Here is an 18,111-nt window from a genome sequence, read left to right on the forward strand (position 1 = left end):
AAATTACGGCTGTCTGCAACATCCCACGGTCAACATCCCACGGTCAACTGGTCAACTGATAATTCCTTTCGCCGGGAATTAAAAACTCACTTATTTATTCAAGCGGGATTGGACTGATTTTTTAAATTCTAAATTTTAAAGTTTTAATCCTTTGTAATTTTATATGGGGTATTTTAGGTTAGGTCAATCTGACGGTTTTAATTCGGCCATTATGGAATAGGTATTTTAAATTGATATTTTAACTTTGTATACTTGCTGTTTTTATTTTTGGCTGTACACCGCCCTGAGTCCTTCGGGAGAAGGGCGGTATAAAAATTTAAATAAAAAAATAAAAAAAAATAAAACAGTGTGTTATATTTTTGCTGAAAACTGGCATTCACATCCAGTCAAAAAAAAAAAAAAAAAAGGCATGAAATCAGTTGTTTCATAACTGTAATTGGTTGGCTCTATTACAGTCATAAATCGAGGACTATCTATACTGGGTATACTATGAGCTATTATGACCTCATCCTTTTGCCTTTTGTCTACAGGTTGTGTCTGGACATAAGCATAACAGAGTAACAGAGTTGGAAGGGACCTTGGAGGTCTTCTAGTCCAACCCCCTGCTCAGGCAGGAAATGCTATACCATTTCAGACAAATGGTTGTCCAGTCTCTTCTTAAAATCCACCAGTGTTGGAGGAAGAATGAGTTCTGTTCCTAAATCTGTTTTTAATCTGTCTTTAACTCCAATTTATATGTATGTAGATTGGAAAGGTAGCTCAGGGACGCGGTGGCTCAGGGGCTAGGACGTTGAGCTTGTCGATCGAAAGGTCGGCAGCTCGGTGGTTCGAATCCCTAGTGCTGCCGTGTAACGGGGTGAGCTCCCATTACTTGTCCCAGTTTCTGCCAACCTAGCAGTTTCGAAAGCACGTAAAAATGCAAGTAGAAAAATAGGGAGCACCTTTGGTGGGAAGGTAACAGCGTTCCATGCGCTTTTGACATTGAGTCATGCCGGCCACATGACCACGGAGGCGTCTTCGGACAGCGCTGGCTCTTCAGCTTTGAAAGGGAGATGAGCACCGCTCCCTAGAGTTGGCAACAACTAGCACGTATGTGCGAGGGGAACCTTTACCTTTACCTTAGGTTGGAACTGGCACTTACAAATGGACTGCCTACTACTAAAAATTGTGCTTCCTCAAGCCAACGAACTGCTAAAGCCACACAATGCTTTCAGGAACTGCTGAAAACGGGCTGTACCGGTATATTAAAAACACACACAGCAATTCTTGGTTCCGGCTTCAGCAGTTTGTCAGCCTAAGGAAGGGAAACGCTGCCAGGCACTTTTCATAGTAGCCAGCCTATTTATATCTAGGAGTTGTCCTTAAGTCTAACCCATTCTTACATTTTCAAAGATTTTTTTTATTAAAAATTCAACAAAACAAAAACATACTAAAAATGCTATAACAAAAAGTAAAAAAAAATTCTATCTCTTCCCCATCCCCGCACCAGTCTATTAAGAACAATGACATAATTTCAGCCGAGTATGTTCTCATCCCTTTATTCCTTTTCTTTGGAATTAGATCTTTTACGGATGCAAATCAGTGTTATAAAACAAAAGCTATTGTGAGAATTTTGACAAAGAAGATACCTAAACACAAACAGAATCAAGAGAACCATTTTTAACAGAGTTTGCCTGTCTTCGGCTACTTAAGTCTAGCCCAAGATTTTTGGGCCCCTCATTATCTAGATAGAACAGAATAGAGTTGGAAGGGACCTTGGAGGTCTTCTAGTCCAACCCCCTCCTTAGGCAGGAAACCCTACACCACTTCAGACAAATGGTTATCCAACATCTTCTTAAAAACTTCCAGTTTTGGAAAATTCACAACTTCTGGAGGCAAGTTGTTCCACTGATTAATTGTTCTAACTGTCAGGAAATTTCAGGAAAGATAACTTAGGAAAACAGACAAACATGCAGGATTTCATAGTCATGGCTGAACAAATAAAAGAAAAACATACCCAATTTTTCTGCAATATCTTCAATGCTTTTTATTGTCAGAGGCACAATATGGGCAATACGCATGGTGACCCTTGAAAAAGGGAAAAAGAAAAGCATTAAACTTTTTGGTTTTACGTGTGTTGTGGCCTGCCAGCTGCCAGCGGAGCTCGTGGCAGACTCGGATGAGGAGGAGGTTGGGGAAGAAGTTGGGCCAGTTCTGGAGCCTGGGGAAGGCTCTGATGGATGCTCAGCGTCGGACACAGAGACAGAGCCAGGGACGTCCGGCATTTCCCAGCTACCGGAGAGGCAGCTGCCTTTGGAGTCGGAGATGAGTGAGGAGGAGCAACAGCTGGGGCCTGTTCCAGATGCGCCTATGCACAGATAGGAGAGGTGAACAATTGGAGGACAATGAGTCAGCTCGGGAAGCAAAACAAACAGGGACGCTGAATGGACTCTGAATGGCCCCTCCCTGGCTGGGGAATAAATACCATATTTTTTGGAATATAAGACGCACTTTTTTACCCCCCAAAAGAGGGTGAAAATCTGGGTGCATCTTATATTCCAAATGTAGCCCCGCCCAGCCTCTGAAACGGAAGTTTCAGAGGCTGGAAGAAAAAAAAAAGCAAAGCGCAGAGCTCACAACCAACGAATCTACTGCTAAAGTTCACCTCTGGGAACAGTTGATTGGGGGGGGTATTCCAGGAGGCCGATCCACCCCCAATCAGCTTTTTTCTTATTTTCCTCCCCAAAAACTAAGGTGCGTCTTATACTCCTGTGTATCTTAATAGTCGAAAAAATACGGTAGGAGGAAAAGGGACGGGTGGTTGTAGCAAGCATTTCCTTCGCCTTTCTAGAAAGTTTGCTCCCTATGTGTTTTGTTGGAGAAAGACTGCCTTGCCAGAACTGAGGTTTGTTTATTTCTTTGACTTAATTTGCAGCCTTACATTTAATCTTAATGAGCCGATAAGAATAACTGAATTCCTTCAGTTAACTCCTTGCAGGACTCCTTGCCTGGACTTTCTGTTGGTGAATGAAGTTAATTCCCAAGGTGTAATTAAAGAGAGGTTTTTCTTTGCGAGGAGTCTGTTACCAAGGCCAGGTCAGAACAACATGGCCAAGAATGCTTTAGTTCAACAGCTGTGATATTTTTAAATATCTAAATAAATATTTATCTAATAAATATTTATTTATTATCTGTTTATTATTTATTAATCTATTTATCTGTTGAGCCTCTGGTGGCTCAACAGACTAATGCAGTCTGTTATTAACAGCAGCTGCTTGCAATTACTGCAGGTTCAAGCCCCACCAGGCCCAAGGTTGACTCAGCCTTTCATCCTTTATAAGGTAGGTAAAATGAGGACCCAGATTGTTGGGGGCAATAAGTTGACTTTGTATATAATATACAAACGGATGAAGACTATTGCTTGACATAGTGTAAGCCGCCCTGAGTCTTCGGAGAAGGGCAGGATATAAATGCAAAAAAAAATAAAAAATCAAATATCTATCTAAATAAATATTTAAATAAATATCTTCTAACCCTAACCCTCTTGAGCAAATCAACACCACCACCTTCCCTTACCTAGGATTGTCTTTGATAGGATTACAACTCTAAGAGTGCTTGTCAACATTTTGCCAGCCTGAAAATAGCTGTGACTATTCCTGTTTTATCCCAAATAACATCCCATAAGGAATTTATTTAAAAAAAAAAAAAAAAAATAGGAGCCCAGGACCTGGGGGCTTTAATGGATTTATTTGGCAAATCAAAGTCAAACTTACTGGTGAATTAAGACATATAAAAAAGCAGCGTAAGAGGCCTCAAATCCTCAGAAACTTAACTGTTTATCTTCAGCAATAATTTTGAGCCGAATGGAACCGAGCTTCTCAGGAAGCAGACGCCCTCTGGAACTCTGGCTTCTAGACAAGATCTGGAAGAAAAAGTATGGATTTTTTTTTTAAAGGGTCCAAATTCCGAGAAACAGAAAATCTAGAGAACTGCAGCAGAGAAATAGAAACGTATTTCTATTGTGAGAAAGGCATGATACCAAGCACTGAAATTGCTTGGTTTTTGTTTTAAATATTCTTCAGAATTCTCAGGGCCAGATATTTTCCCTTCCAATGCAGCTGTGGAAGAAAAAAAACCCTGAAAATTGATTTTTATTTATTTTATTTATTTATTAAATTTTTATACCGCCCTTCTCCCAAAGGACTCAGGGCGGTATACAGCCAAAAGATAAAAAACATAAAAATATACAATTAAGACAACCATTTAGAATAGAATAGAATAGAATAGAATTTTATTGGCCAAGTGTGATTGGACACACAAGGAATTTGTCTTGGTGCATATGCTCTCAGTGTACATAAAAGAAAAGATACGTTCATCAAGGTAAAACCGAGCATATTAGAAAAAATGGCCAACATTTAAAAAATTTAAAATTTAAAATTACAAACCCTAAAATAATAAAACCCCAGTTAAAAATTAAAAAATATTAAGCCAGTCCCGCTTGAATAAATAAGTGCGTTTTCAGCTCACGGTGAAAGGTCCGAAGATCAGGCACTTGACGTAGTCCAGGGGGAAGTTCGTTCCAGAGCGTAGGAGCTCCCACAGAGAAGGCCCTGCCCCGGGGGGCCGCCAGCCGACATTGTTTGGCGGACGGCACCCTGAGAAGACCCTCTCTGTGTGAGCGTACGGGTCGGTGGGAGGCATGAGGTAACAGCAGGCGGTCCCGTAAGTACGATGATAGCCCATCGTGAGAAAATAATTAAGATGTGGGGAAGAGGATCCTGAATTACAGCTGACATTCCAACATGAGTGAAAATGTAGAAGGCAAAGAAATTCACCTGGGGACTCTGTGTGTACACATATAATTTTCTTGGCAACAATATGAGCACAACAAGCAATACTGTTTGGTCTAGTGCAGGGGTCAGCAACCCGGGGCTCTGGAGCCTCATGTGGCTCTTTCATCCCTCTGCTCCCTGTTGCTGGTCGGCTCCACAATTGATAGGGCTTTCGGTTAGGACAGGGAAAGGAAAAAGAATGCCGCACTAGGAGGAGATTCTATGGTGGGGGAACCGGACTTCTAGTCGGCAGAAGAAAAAGGATGCTGCGCTAGGAGGAGACTCTATAGTGGGGGAACCGGACTTCTAGTCGGCAGAGGAAAAAGGACACCGCACCGGGAGGAGACTATGATGGGGGAACCGGACTTCCGGTTGGCTCCAGAATTGAACGGGTGCTTCCGATTAGGACCTTTGTGGCTCTTTGAGTGTTTAAGGTTGCCGACCCCTGGTCTAGTAGTTAAGATACCAGGCTAGAAGCCAGGAGACTGTGAATTCTAGTCCTGTTTCAGGCACACAAGCCAGCTGGGTGACTTCGAGCCAAGGAGATAAGTACCAGTCCTGCCTTATGCAAGAAAACTGGTTGGGTGACTTTGGCCAGTCTCTCTCGGAGTGAGGTGGGTTGTTGTGGTGGTGGTGGTGAAAATAAGATGAAGGAATGAATATTTGATATATTCTCTGCCTTGGGTTACTTAATATTATTACTTATTACTTAATTAATAAAGGCAGGCTGAAAACCAAATACATAAACCCAGTGGCTTGCTATAACCCCCACACCTTTGTCAGTGGCACAGCTGGTTGGCTTTTGCAGAATTCTAAACAGAATTCAGGTGTTGTGTCTGCTGTACCCCCCCCCCCGAGCCGGGCCTCCTGGCTGAGAGTGACTCACGAGAGTGAGGGGGAAGAGCCGACAGGGCTTCCCTCTGCAGAATCTTCCTCTCTGGCTCCGCTCCAGATTCCAGAAGCAGGCCAGATGGAGGAGGAGGAGCTGACATGGCCTCTTTTCCCCGACCCCTCCTCCTCCTCCCTGGCAGAGCTCCAAGAGCCAGCTGAGGAGAATCAATTGTGGTTAGATGCGAGGCAGCGACGCTGACTGAAGCTTGCGTAGCAAAAGGAAAGAAAGGGCTGGCCCAGGGAGTGCTGAGTCACGGAGCCACACCCCACAGGGTATAAAAGTGGGTGGAGCTGCCTTTGGGCTCCGTGACGGACAAAAACAGACCTTTGGGAGCTTTGGCTGTGCTATTTTGTGATTCAGACTTTGGCTTCTGTTTATTCCTGCACTGCAATTAAGCTGGTCTGAGGAGAACTTGTCAGGCAAACACAGGTTCGTTGCCAGAACTGTTATCTGTTGTCGGAGTACATTGTTCGTAAATAAATGAAAAACAGGAAGCAGAGCCGTATGATTGCCAAGAGGTCCATGAAACCATCAAGAATCATGTCTTACTTAAAGGTTTTTTTTTTTTGTATTTAGCTATCACAAATCATGATTACACTCTTTGGGATTTGCAGAAGTACCGTGTTTTTCAGAGTATAAGATGCACCTTAGTTTTTTGGGAGGAAAATAAGAAAAAAAACTGATTGGCAGGTGGATTGGCCTCCTGGAATATTATTATTATTTTATTATTTTATTTTGTCACAACAGTATATATAAGCATAAGCATGAAACAACTATACAACATATAAGCGTATATATAATGAAAGGAAACAATAGGACAGGAACGGGAGGCACTTTTGTGCACTTATGCACGCCCCTTATAGTCCTCTTAGGAATGGGGTGAGATCTATAGTAGACAGTTTTTGGTTAAAGCTTTTGGGAGTTTGAGAAGAGACCACAGAGTCAGGCAGTGTGTTCCAAGCGTTAACAACTCTGTTACAAAAGTCATATTTTCTGCAATCAAGATTGAAGCGGTTAACATTAAGTTTGAATCTATTATTTGCTCTTGTATTATTGCGATTGAAGCTGAAGTAGTCTTTAACAGGAAGGACATTGCAATAGATGATTCTGTGTGTTAAACACAGGTCTTGTCAGAGTCGGCGGAGTTCTAAGTTTTCTAATCCCAGGATTTCAAGTCTGGTGGTATAAGGAATTTTGTTGTTTTCAGAGGAGCGGAGAACTCTTCTTGTAAAATATTTCTGGACTTGTTCAATTGTATTAATGTCAGAGATGTGGTATGGGTTCCAGACAGGTGAGCTGTATTCAAGAATAGGTCTAGCAAATGTTTTGTATGCTCTGGTTAGTAGTGTAGAATTTTTGGAAAAGAAGCTACGCAAAATTAGGTTTACAACTCTTAGAGCCTTTTTTGCTATGTAGTTGCAGTGGGCTTTGGCACTTAGATCATTTGATATGAAAACTCCAAGGTCTTTAACAGGGTGGGGGTCATCTGTAAGGTAATGTCCATCAAGCTTGTACTTAGTGTTTGGGTTCTTTTTTCCAATATGTAAGACTGAGCATTTGCTGGTTGAGATTTGGAGTTGCCAAGTTTTAGACCAATCGGATACAAAGTCAAGGTCTTTTTGAAGGGTAGTAGTATTGTTGGTGGTGTTAAATAGTTTGACATCATCAGCAAAGAGAACACAATAACTTGAGATATGGTCACAGAGATCATTTATGTATAGTATGAAGAGCGTTGGTCCAAGAACGCTGCCTTGAGGAACGCCACTTTTGACAGGAACAGGATTTGATAGAGCATTGCCAATTTTGACCACTTGTTGTCTGTTTGACAGGAAAGCAGTTATCCAATTGTGAAGAGGTCCTGAAATGCTGTAGGATTTTAGTTTTAGGAGAAGTTTATCATGTACTACTGAGTCAAAAGCTTTGCAGAAGTCTATGTAGATTGCATCTATTGCTTTGCCTTGATCAAGATTAGTAGTCCATATGTTTTTGCAGTGGAGAAGTTGTAAGTTACATGATAATTTTTTTCTGAAACCAAATTGTTTATTAGAGAGTAGGTTGTTTGTTTCTAGGTGGAGGGTAATGGATTGGTTGATGATAGATTCCATTACTTTGCAGGTGACGCAGCATAGAGAGATTGGTCTGTAATTTTCAACTAGGCTGGGATCTCCTTTTTTGAAGATAGGGATGACTGTGGCTAGAGACCAAAGTTTGGGAAGGGAACCAGTCGTGAAAGCTTTATCAAAGATTATGCTTAGGGGTTCTGCTATATTAGTGGAAACTTTTTTTAAGAAGTATGCACATAGTCCATCAGGCCCAATAGATACAGATGGTTTCAGTTTGCGAAGAGCTTTTTCAACATTATCTTCTGTGAAGTCTATATGTGTTAAGTCGTTGTACTCATTGTTGGTACGATTGGGGAATGTCGGATATGTGCCATCACTGTTGACAAAGACTGAGCCAAAGAACATGTTAAAGAGGTTTGCTTTAACTGTTTCATCGTTACATTCTTTGCCGTTAGATTCTTTTAGTGGTGGAATGGATTCTTTAAGTTTATTGTTCACAAAATTATAAAAAGCACGATTGGAATTTGTGCGCAGAAGTGTGGTAAATGGTGCATTCCAAACTTGAACCACACTTGCTTTGTGTGGTAAATGGTGCATTCAGGTTTTATTTGGTTGCAAATATTTCTGTAGTGGTTTTTGAAGTTTGCTACACAGCCCTTTTTCTTTCTTCTCCAGAAGGATTTTTTTTTTGGATTGAAGCTTTTTTATTGATATGGGTAATTTGTTTTTTTTATTTTTGTGGTGATTTGTGGTACGTATAGTTTGATGATTCTATTGATTTCAAATACTCCCAATCAGCTGTTCCCAGAGATGAATTTTAGCAACAGGTTCCTTGGTTGTGAGCTCTATGCCTTGCTCTTTTTTTTTTCCGCCTCTGAAACTCTGTTTCAGAAAAAACTTTTTTCTGCCTCTGAAAGCCTCCGAAACAGAGCTTCAGAAAAAAAGCCTCTGAAGCTCTGTTTGGGATCTTTTTTTTCTGAAGCTCCGTTTGGGGCTTTTTTTCTGAAGCTCTGTTTCTGATGCTTTTTTCAGCCTCTGAAACCTCCGTTTGAGAAGCTGGGCGGGGCTACATTCAGACTATAAGACGCACCCAGATTTTCACCCTCTTTTTTGGGGGGAAAAGGTGCATCTTATACTCCGAAAAATATGGTAATTCATGTCTCCTACATCCCAACTGGGTGGGAATGACATCCTTCTAATGGGAGGAAGCCTTTTAAAATAACAGGGTGATCCTTTCCCTTTGGTTAAAGATAGTTTGCAACTAGAACAATCAAAACCCAAAACCAAATACAGTTGACTTGCCATCTGAGCTCAAATGGGTAAAGTATTTTTTAGCCAATCTGGATATGACTCTTCCACAAATCAGAAATAATCAGGGTTGGCCCATTACATACCTGTGCTGGCCACAGCCGCTTTTTCCACTTGCAAAAGACGTATTCTCCTTCACTCATCGTCATCCTTGATGGATGTTCAGCTGGGGATCCAGGTTAAAGGCTTGCTAGCAGAGATGTTCTAGGTTACAGTAACAAAACAAATCATTACAACAGCTTGTTTAGTGACTGTTTGAAGTTACAATGGCACTGAAAAAAGTGACCATTTTTCACATTTAGAACCACTGCAGCACCCCTGTGAGCACACGATCAAAATTTGGATGCTGAGCAACTGACTCATATTTATGACAGTTTTAATGTCCCAGGGTCATGTGATCACCTTTTGTGACCTTCTGAGAAGCAAAGTCAATGGGGAAGCCGGATTCACTTAACAACCATCTTACTAACTTAACAACTGCAGCGATTCGCTTAACAATTGTGGCAAGAAAAGTCATAATATGGAGCAAAATTCACTTAACAACTGTCTTGCTTAGCAACAGAAATTTTGGGCTCAATTGTGTTGTACGTCATGGACTACCTACGCTCCATTCCATAAACTGGTAGTATCAACCTTTTTTCTAGATCAACCCCAAGGAATTCCGCTAATAAAAATATTCATTTGTTCACATTGATACGCCAGAAAATATTTAGAATATTTAGAATCATAGAATCGCAGGGTTGGAAGGGGCCTCAAAGGTCTTCTAGTTCAACCTCATGCTCAAGGTAGACTTTATACCATTCTGATCAAATGGTTGTCCAGTCTATGCTTGAAAATCTTCAGTGATGGAGCACCCACAACTCCCAATAGGAAAGCTGTTCCATTATTTTATTTGTATCCCACCCTTACTATTTTTACAAATAACTGGTGATGTACATAGCCAACACACCTTCTTCCGCCTATTTTTCTAACAAGAAGCTTAAACTGTCTAATATTGACCTCACCCTATTTCTAAGAGGTCTGTAAGGGGTGTGCATAAGTGCACCTGCGTGCCTACTGTCCCTATCCTAATATTCCTTTTTAATTACTCTTGTATCCAAATTATGTTTATACTTTTACCTGTTATCCTATATATGATTGACAAATAAATAAATAAAAATAAAAGACAGCAACCCTTTGTGTTGGGCTGAGTGAGTGAGTGGCCCACTTGCCCACTTCGCTTTCTTAGTTATGGTGGGTTAATTATTCATTTCTTAAATTTCTCCTTAGTTTCAGGTTCGATCTCTCTTTAAGGAGTTCCACCCACTGCTTCTTCTCCTGCCCTCTAATGCTTTGAAGGATGGGTTGACCCTCTTTTCTTATTATTTATTTTATTTATTTATTCAAATTTATATACCGCCCTATCTCCCGAAGGAGTGACAACCCCTCAAGTAGTACTGGATGTCACCTCTAAACCTTCTCTTTGGTCTGCACCACAGAGCAGCAAAGGAAATTAGGCTGGAATAAAACCGATTGGCCCAAACCCATTAATTATAATATGTTTGGTCAAGTTGGTTCTAAACCAACAGCAGAAACTTAGAACTAAGGAGAAATTTCCTGACAGTCAGAACAATTAATGAGTGGGGCAACTTGCCTCCAGAAGTTGTAAATGCTCCAACACTGGAAGTTTTTAAGAAGATGTTGGATAACCATTTGTCTGAAGTGGTGTAGGCTTTCCTGCCTAAGCAGGGGGTTGGACTAGAAGGCCTCCAAGGTCCCTTCCAACTCTGTTATTCTATTCTATTCTAACTCATTCCGCCTGCAACTGCCCAAGCAACGGAAAGCAGCACCAGCAGAATTCTGCCAACCTAGTCTGACTGATTTGAAAACCAAGAGGATTAAAATTTAAATATTCAACAGGAATCCCAGAGACTACGCAGATATGTCATCCTTTTGGGTTTTGTTTTTTTAATCTCGCCTCTGTTATTTTTATAAATAACACAGTAGCAAACATATCTAACATTTTTTTCTTCCTAGGAAAAAACTAGAATCTTAGGAGAAGGAAGGAAGAATTGGTATGTTTGCCTTGAATGATGAAAAATATGCAAGATAAAAATCTAAAACAAACTTTCACAAAGCCAAAACAGATAGATATTTGCATACTTTCATGCTGGCTAAATGTACTAATTGATGTAAGTGGAAGGCCACCCACCGATTAATGACACGTATTGCTCTTCCATTTGAAAAGCAGCATGTCCCATCTGGAGTCCTCACTGAGGATTATATCAGAAACAAATACACGAGATGGGCAGTTATATAAATGTATCAAATAAATAAGAAAATATGCCTGCTGGGGTAAGAAAATGTGCCCTGGGAAGGCCGGTTCGCATGTTAAGAAATTAGGGAAGCAAAAAAAATACATACTTGGTTGAAAAAATGACAAAACCACACACAGACTTGAAACCAGAGATTTTTTGTTGGGCATTCTACCGGAAAAATATGATAAAAAGACTATATATCTGGTTTTGCATATACTAACCGCAACTAGAATTGTATTTACACAGCAATGGAAAAATAATGAGATTCCGTCAAGAGGGGAATGTAATTAAGAAAATACTAGAATGTGCAGAAATGGATAGATTAACACTCACTATTAAGGATAATATTAAGTCCTAGAGGAGATCAACACTGAATCCTCTTTAGAAGGCCAGATCCTGAAGAGGAAACTCAAATACTACGGCCACCTAATGAGAAAGAAGGACTCACTGGAGAAGAGCCGAATGCTGGGAACGATTGAGGGCAAAAGAAGAAGGGGACGGCAGAGAGCGAGGTGGCTGGATGGAGTCACTGAAGCAGTCGGCATGAGCATAAATGGACTCCAGAGGATGGTAGCGGATAGGAAGGCCTGGAGGAACGTCGTCACGATGGGTCGGACACGACTTCGCAACTAACAACATCATTAAGGATAAAGAAGAAACTGAGTATTTTTTTGATATGGGATGTATTTTATCAATGGCTAGAAAATAGAAACAGTTCGTTAAAAAGGAGGAGATATAAAAAGAGGAAATGTTAATGTGGAAAAGAAGATGATGTTAAGTATTATTACATTATTAATATTATCGTGACGAATACTACAACAAATATGTATTTTATGACTGTTTAAAAATAACTGTACCCAGATCACATACAGTTTCATGGAAATTGAATGCTCTATAAACAAAAGAAATAAAACATGAAAAAAGAAAGAAAAGAAAGAAATCAGGGAAGCAGCAGAGCCCTTCAAAATCATCTCATTTAATCTTCCAACTACATAATGCAAAAGATATTCGTCTAAGAAAGGTAGCCCTTGGAATTGGCACTTCAGCCAGCACCGGCTTTCTTTCGCTGTAACAGCCCCGCAAAGCTCATTAAAGGCCAGGGCTGGTGGGTGGCGTTTGGTCCATCCCCGTCGCAACTGCGAACAGCTGCTGCCTGAGGTCGTCGCTAATCAAGGACCGCCTGCACTACTTTCTGTGAACTTGGGCGAAAGAGGTGCAGTGTGAGAGTGTGGGGGAGGCTGTGATGCATTTAACAAATACTTTTGTTTTCTTTTTTTAAAAAAATCTCATTCTCCCCACAGGGCCTCCTCCCAAAATCAGAGAAAGAAGATCCACCAGTGTTTCTCCACCTGGGACATTTCAAGGAGGGGTGGACTTCAACTCCCACAATTCCCAAGGTTGAGAAACACCTGAGAAGTGGGTATAAAGGGACTCCCCCCCTTCAAGATGAGGCTAAGGTACCCCTTAACCCAGAGGTGGGGATCTATGGCCCCTTTAAGGACTTGTGGACTTCAACTCCCAGAATTCCTGAGCCAGCTATGCTGGCTCAGGAATTCTGGGAGTTGAAGTCCACAAGTCCTTAAAGGGGCCATAGATTCCCCCATCCCTGCCTTAATCACCTCCATTTTTTTAGACACCCCCCTCTACCCAAATTAATGCGGAAGACTGGAGAACCTGAAGTAAGGCAATCCCCCCCCCGTGGAGTGGAGCAGGAGAGGGAAATAGTCACAGGTTAGCCATATTTGGGGGTGGGGGAAACCACCCATGGAAGCAGCCCCCCCCAGGGCAGTCACCGCATTCATTCTTTTTTTTTTTCTTCCGCCTTTCCCCCCCCACCCCAAAACCACCAAATTGGGGAGAGCGGGACTCGAACTTACCACACCCAAAGCTTCGCCCTTCTCGGTCGCATTTGAAAACTGCACCGGGTAGCTCCGCCCCTTCCTCCCGCCCCGCCCTCTCCTCTGGACTGTTGAGGCTGAGAACTGGTGCTGTGGCCACGCCCCCCCGTCTTTTCTAGAGGAGCCCCGCCTCTTTGAACTTCACTCGGGCTCTACATTGGGCGCGGGTATCCCGCCCTTTGCCTTCCAGCTCGGGCACTTTCGGATTCTTCCGCCCGTTCCTTATTTGTTACCGGAGTCTCCGCCCACTCATTACAGCAGGAGCCAATCGTCTCGAAGGTCTGGTTCACTCCTTTCCCTTCCCCCCTCCCCCAAAAGCCTAGATAGCAACTCAGATACAACGCAAGGGGCGGGGCTTAGCGGTAGACACAGCACGTGGATCATTTAAGGGGACAAAATGCACGTTTGGTAACAGAGCGGGAGAAGTCAATCCGATCTGAGGGTGTCCTTCCTTCCTTCCCCTTCCTTACCACCAATCAGAATGGAAAGCGAAACATCAATCTCGGACTCAGTTTTGCCCTCCCTTCGCTTCTCTAACGCTGGGAGGCCCTCCCGACCTTTGCGCGAGACAGAGCTGTTACGCGCTCGGTGCGGAGGCGGCTCGAGACAAAGCAGCCAATCACAGAGGACCTTTAGTGATGCGTTGCCTCCTGAATGGACGCTGCATCCATCACAGCCGGTTTATTCCCGCCCTACCATGTTTTTTTCCCCCCTCCACTTTCCGCCTTAGTTATTTTCTCAAGGGTGAATTTTGGGTTAGGATGCCGTGCAACGCAATGAAAGCGCAGTTAAAAGTGGAATGGCTGCAATGCACACTGTGCTGACTTTAATGTTTTTACAACTTGTAGGAAGCGTGTTTCGTTTAGTGACAGTTGGAAGTTACAACCACAGTGAAAAAAGTGACCGTTTCCACACTTACCCCATTGCAGCATCCTGATGGTGATATGATCAAAATTCAGACGCTTGGCAACTGACTCAGATTTATGACGGTTGCAGAGTCCCCAGGGTCATGTGATCACTTTTGGCGACCTGACAAGCAGAGTCAATGGGGAAGCCAGATTCTCTTAATGACTGTGATTCATTTAATAACAGCAGTGATTTGTTTAAGGTGTAGCAAAAAATATCCTAAAATCAGATGTGACTCACTTAACAACTGCCTTGCTTAGCAACAGAAATGCTGGTCTCCATTGTGGTTGTAAATTGAGGATTATCTGTATTTAGGAATACAAAGGAACGATATTGAATAGGGCTTATAAATATAAATATAGGGCCTATAAAGAATTTTGCCTTAATTCTTAAAATGAAGCTTTAGTCATTAAGAACAGGTACTTCTTGACTGTGGACCACAACTTTTTTGTTGCTAAAATAGCTGTTGAGTTCTGCCCCATTGTACAACCTTTCTTACCACAGTTGTTATAGCAAGACTTATATACTGCTTTATAATACTTTTATAGAGTCAGCATATTACCCCAAACAATCTGGCTCCTCATTTTACCGATCTTGGAAGGATGCAAGGCTTGAGTCGACAATCGAACTCCTGGCAGTCGTCAGAATTAGCCTGCAATACTGCATTCTAATCAGTGTACCACCACAGTTCTGTTAAGTGAGTCACCGTAATTGTTAACTTACCGTATATACTCGAATATAAGCCGATCCAAGTATAAGCCGAGGTCCCCAATTTTACCCCAAAAAACTGGGGTAAACTGGGGACTCGAGTATAAGCCGAGGGAGGGAAATGAGGCAGCTACCGGTCAGGGAAAGCCTCCCTCCCTCAGCCGAGAAGGCTGGCGGCTCCCCCGCCCCGCCCTCTCACTGCACCGGCAGGGCTTCCCCGCGCTAATGCAAAAGCCCGCCAAGTTTGCGCCATCCGGTATAATGTGAAAAAAAGAAGAAAAAAAAACCTCGAGTATAAGCCGTATATACTCGAGTATAAGCCGAGGGGACGTTTTTCAGCACAAAAAACGTGCTGAAAAACTCGGCTTATACTCGAGTATATACGGTAGTTGTTACATGAAACTGGCTTCCCTGTTGATTTTTCTTGTCGGAAGATTGTACCTGCAACTGTCATAAATATGAGCCAGTTGCCAAGAGTCTGAATGTTTGAATTTTGATCATGTGACCCTAGGGATGCTGCAACAGTCGTTGCTTTCAATGCTGTTGTTAACTTCGAACACTAAATGAATGGTAACAATCCTTACTACAGGTAATCTTCGATTTACAACAGTTCAATTAATTCCCGTTCAAAGTTACAACGGCACTGAAAAAAAGTGACTTATGACCTTTTTGCACAATTACGATCTTTCCAGCATCCCCATGGTCACATGATCAAAGTTCAGACGCTTGGCAACCGATTCATATTTATGATGGTTGCAGTGAGGTGGGGTCACGGCATCCCCTTTTGCAACCTTCTGATAAGCAAAGTCAAAGGGGAAGTAACAGCAGCTCTGTTACTAAGTTGTAGGAATTTAGCACCCACCCCCCTCCTAGAAGAATGAAATATTTTAGAAAATATTTAAAAAGGCAGAATATTATATTTCCCTGGATGAGAAATGGAGAAACATGTTTTAAAGACAAAGCAGCTCCCTGCAACTTCCTGCCACCCCCCACCTTTGTCAATGGGCCATCATCTGCATCATAATAGAACCCATCTAGCAACAGAAACTCACCACATGACACCTGGGAAGATTACATCAGCCAGCAAGGCTAGCTAAGACTCCCACCCCCTGGAAGTTTGACAACCAATCAGGATACTCTTCCTGTGCCCCAGAAAGTTCAAAGCTCAGAAAAAGCATAAAGCCAGGGAGCACACAGGATCTCATCCCTTTTCCAGTGTCTTTGTCCCCACTTGGAACTGAACCCAGATGGATATTTCTTCCAACAAAGTTAAGAACTGCAGTGATTCACTTAACATCTGTGGCAAGAAAGGTCGTAAAATGGGGGGGAAACTCACCTGTCTCGCTTAGCAACATAAATTTTTGGCTCAACTGTGGTCGTAACTGAAAATGTTGCACATATTGTATATAACCTGTGAAAAGGAAATGAGGACTGATAGCTCTGGAAGGACAGAAACCGACTGTTACATCCAATCCCTCTCCTATGAAGTACAAGTAATCCTCAATGTATGACCACAATTGAGCGCAAATTTTTTTGCTAAGTGAAACATTGGTTAAGCGAGTTTTGCCCTTTTTTACCATCTTTCTTGCCACAGTTGTTAAGTGAATCACTGCAAAAGTTCAATTTAGTAACCCAGTTGTTAAGTGAATCTGGCTTTTCCATTGACTTTGCTTGTCAGGTCACAAAAGGGGATCACATGACCCTGGCCTGGGACATTGCAACCGCCATAAATATGAGGTAGTTGCCAAGAATCTAAATTTTGATTACGTGACTATGAGGATGCTACAACGGTTGTAATTGTGAAAAACGATCGTAAGTCACTTTTTTCAGTGCCGTTGTAACTTTGAACGGTTACTAAACAAACTGTTGTAAGTCAGGGACTACCTTTAGAGCAGGGGTGTGAAACTCAAGGCCCCGGGGGCCGGATTCGGCCCATGGAGTGTTTGGATCTGGCCCGCAGGGCTGCCTTGGAAACAGCGAAAGACCAGCCCGTGGTGCCTCTGCCAGCGAAAATGGGTTCCTGAGCTCCGTTTTTGGCTGCGATGGCCTCCTGCCACCCTCTGTCAGCGAAAACAAGAGCTCAGGGGGAGTCTGTTTTTGCTGGCAGAGGGTGGCAGGAAGTTGTTGCAGCCAAAAACAGAGCTCGGGAGCCCGCTTTTGCTGGCAGAGTGCTCAGGACACCACAGGCACCCCCAATACAAATGTTGTCTAGCTAGCCACGCCCATCCCAGCCACACACACCTGCCCACCCACCTCCCCCAGGTCAAACACAAGCCTGATGCGGCCCTCAATGAAATCAAGTTTGACACCCCTGCTGCAGAGACTAAGCAAAGTTTAAAAGAAACAGATGTGCTCTCCAGTCATTAAACAGAACAAAAACACCCAGGTGTGAACTGGTGTGCAGTAGTTGGATCTGAAGCTCCTTGCATGTGAAGGGTGCCTAAGCTGGATCAGAAGCACTTTTATCCAGGTTAACTCGACATTCCCAGCTATGCCTACTCCAATTTCCATCGGCCTGAACATCGGCCGATCCCCAGCCTGCTTTCTGGCTGCGGTCTTGCTTTTGGCCATGAACTCCATCGAACTCCGCGAACTCCATCGTAGGTATGTCAGCAGCCTTGCTTCTGGCCGCGATCTCCATCGGCGGCATGTTGGCGGCCTTGCCTTCGGCCGCGTTTACCTTCAGCCGCGTTGCTTTCGGCCACGTTTCTCATCAGCAGCATGTTGGCGGTTTGACTTTCGGCCACAATTTCCATCAGCAGCATTGGCGGCATTGCGGCGGCGGCACTAGCAGCACTAGCGGTGCAGACCGTTCTAGCTAACCACCGGGCTGCGTAAACTTTCCACCCTGCAATATCATTATGCCAGTAACCGAGGAAGTCCGGCGACCGGCAAACAAGGGAGATACCATCTTGCCGGCATCCGAGGTGAGGTCTTTGGATTTTGCCGGACCTCTTTGTCCTCTGGCTTTTACCGGACCCTCGGGACTTTGCCGGTCTTTCTGGGATCCTCTGGACTTCGACGGATCGTGCGGCGACCATTTTGTGGCACGGGATGGCATTCCGGGCGAGTTCGGCCTGACTCCTTGGCCGCGATTGTCATCAGCGGTGTGAATGGTGGGGCCTGATTCCCGGCCGTGATATCCATCGACCGATTCCCGGCCTGATTCTTGGCCGCATTTTCCATCTACGATATGGACAGGGGTGAAGCAGACGGTGTGGACGGTTT

At 43.1% G+C, this 18,111-nt stretch overlaps 1 protein-coding gene across 5 annotated transcripts in view; it reads right to left on the reverse strand.

Annotated features, from left to right (window-relative positions):
- Window positions 1-13,814, reverse strand: part of PWWP3A (PWWP domain containing 3A, DNA repair factor) — a 52,087-nt gene extending 38,273 nt beyond the window's left edge. For 4 of the 5 annotated variants that reach the window (XM_058163518.1, XM_058163516.1, XM_058163514.1 and 1 more), the window contains exons 1-4: window positions 13,249-13,313; window positions 9,161-9,278; window positions 3,813-3,901; window positions 1,997-2,067 (exon numbers count right to left, since the gene is read on the reverse strand). In XM_058163518.1, coding sequence (XP_058019501.1) covers window positions 1,997-2,067; window positions 3,813-3,901; window positions 9,161-9,223 — 223 coding nt within the window. In that variant the 5' untranslated portion in view covers window positions 9,224-9,278; window positions 13,249-13,313. Of the gene's footprint in view, window positions 1-1,996; window positions 2,068-3,812; window positions 3,902-9,160; window positions 9,279-13,248; window positions 13,314-13,739 lie in introns of those variants that run through there. The other variant, XM_058163515.1, reaches the window with a different exon arrangement.
- Window positions 13,815-18,111: the final 4,297 nt, after the last annotated feature.

Source organism: Ahaetulla prasina, chromosome 1 (assembly GCF_028640845.1).
Source record: "Ahaetulla prasina isolate Xishuangbanna chromosome 1, ASM2864084v1, whole genome shotgun sequence".
Lineage (NCBI taxonomy): Eukaryota > Metazoa > Chordata > Lepidosauria > Squamata > Colubridae > Ahaetulla > Ahaetulla prasina.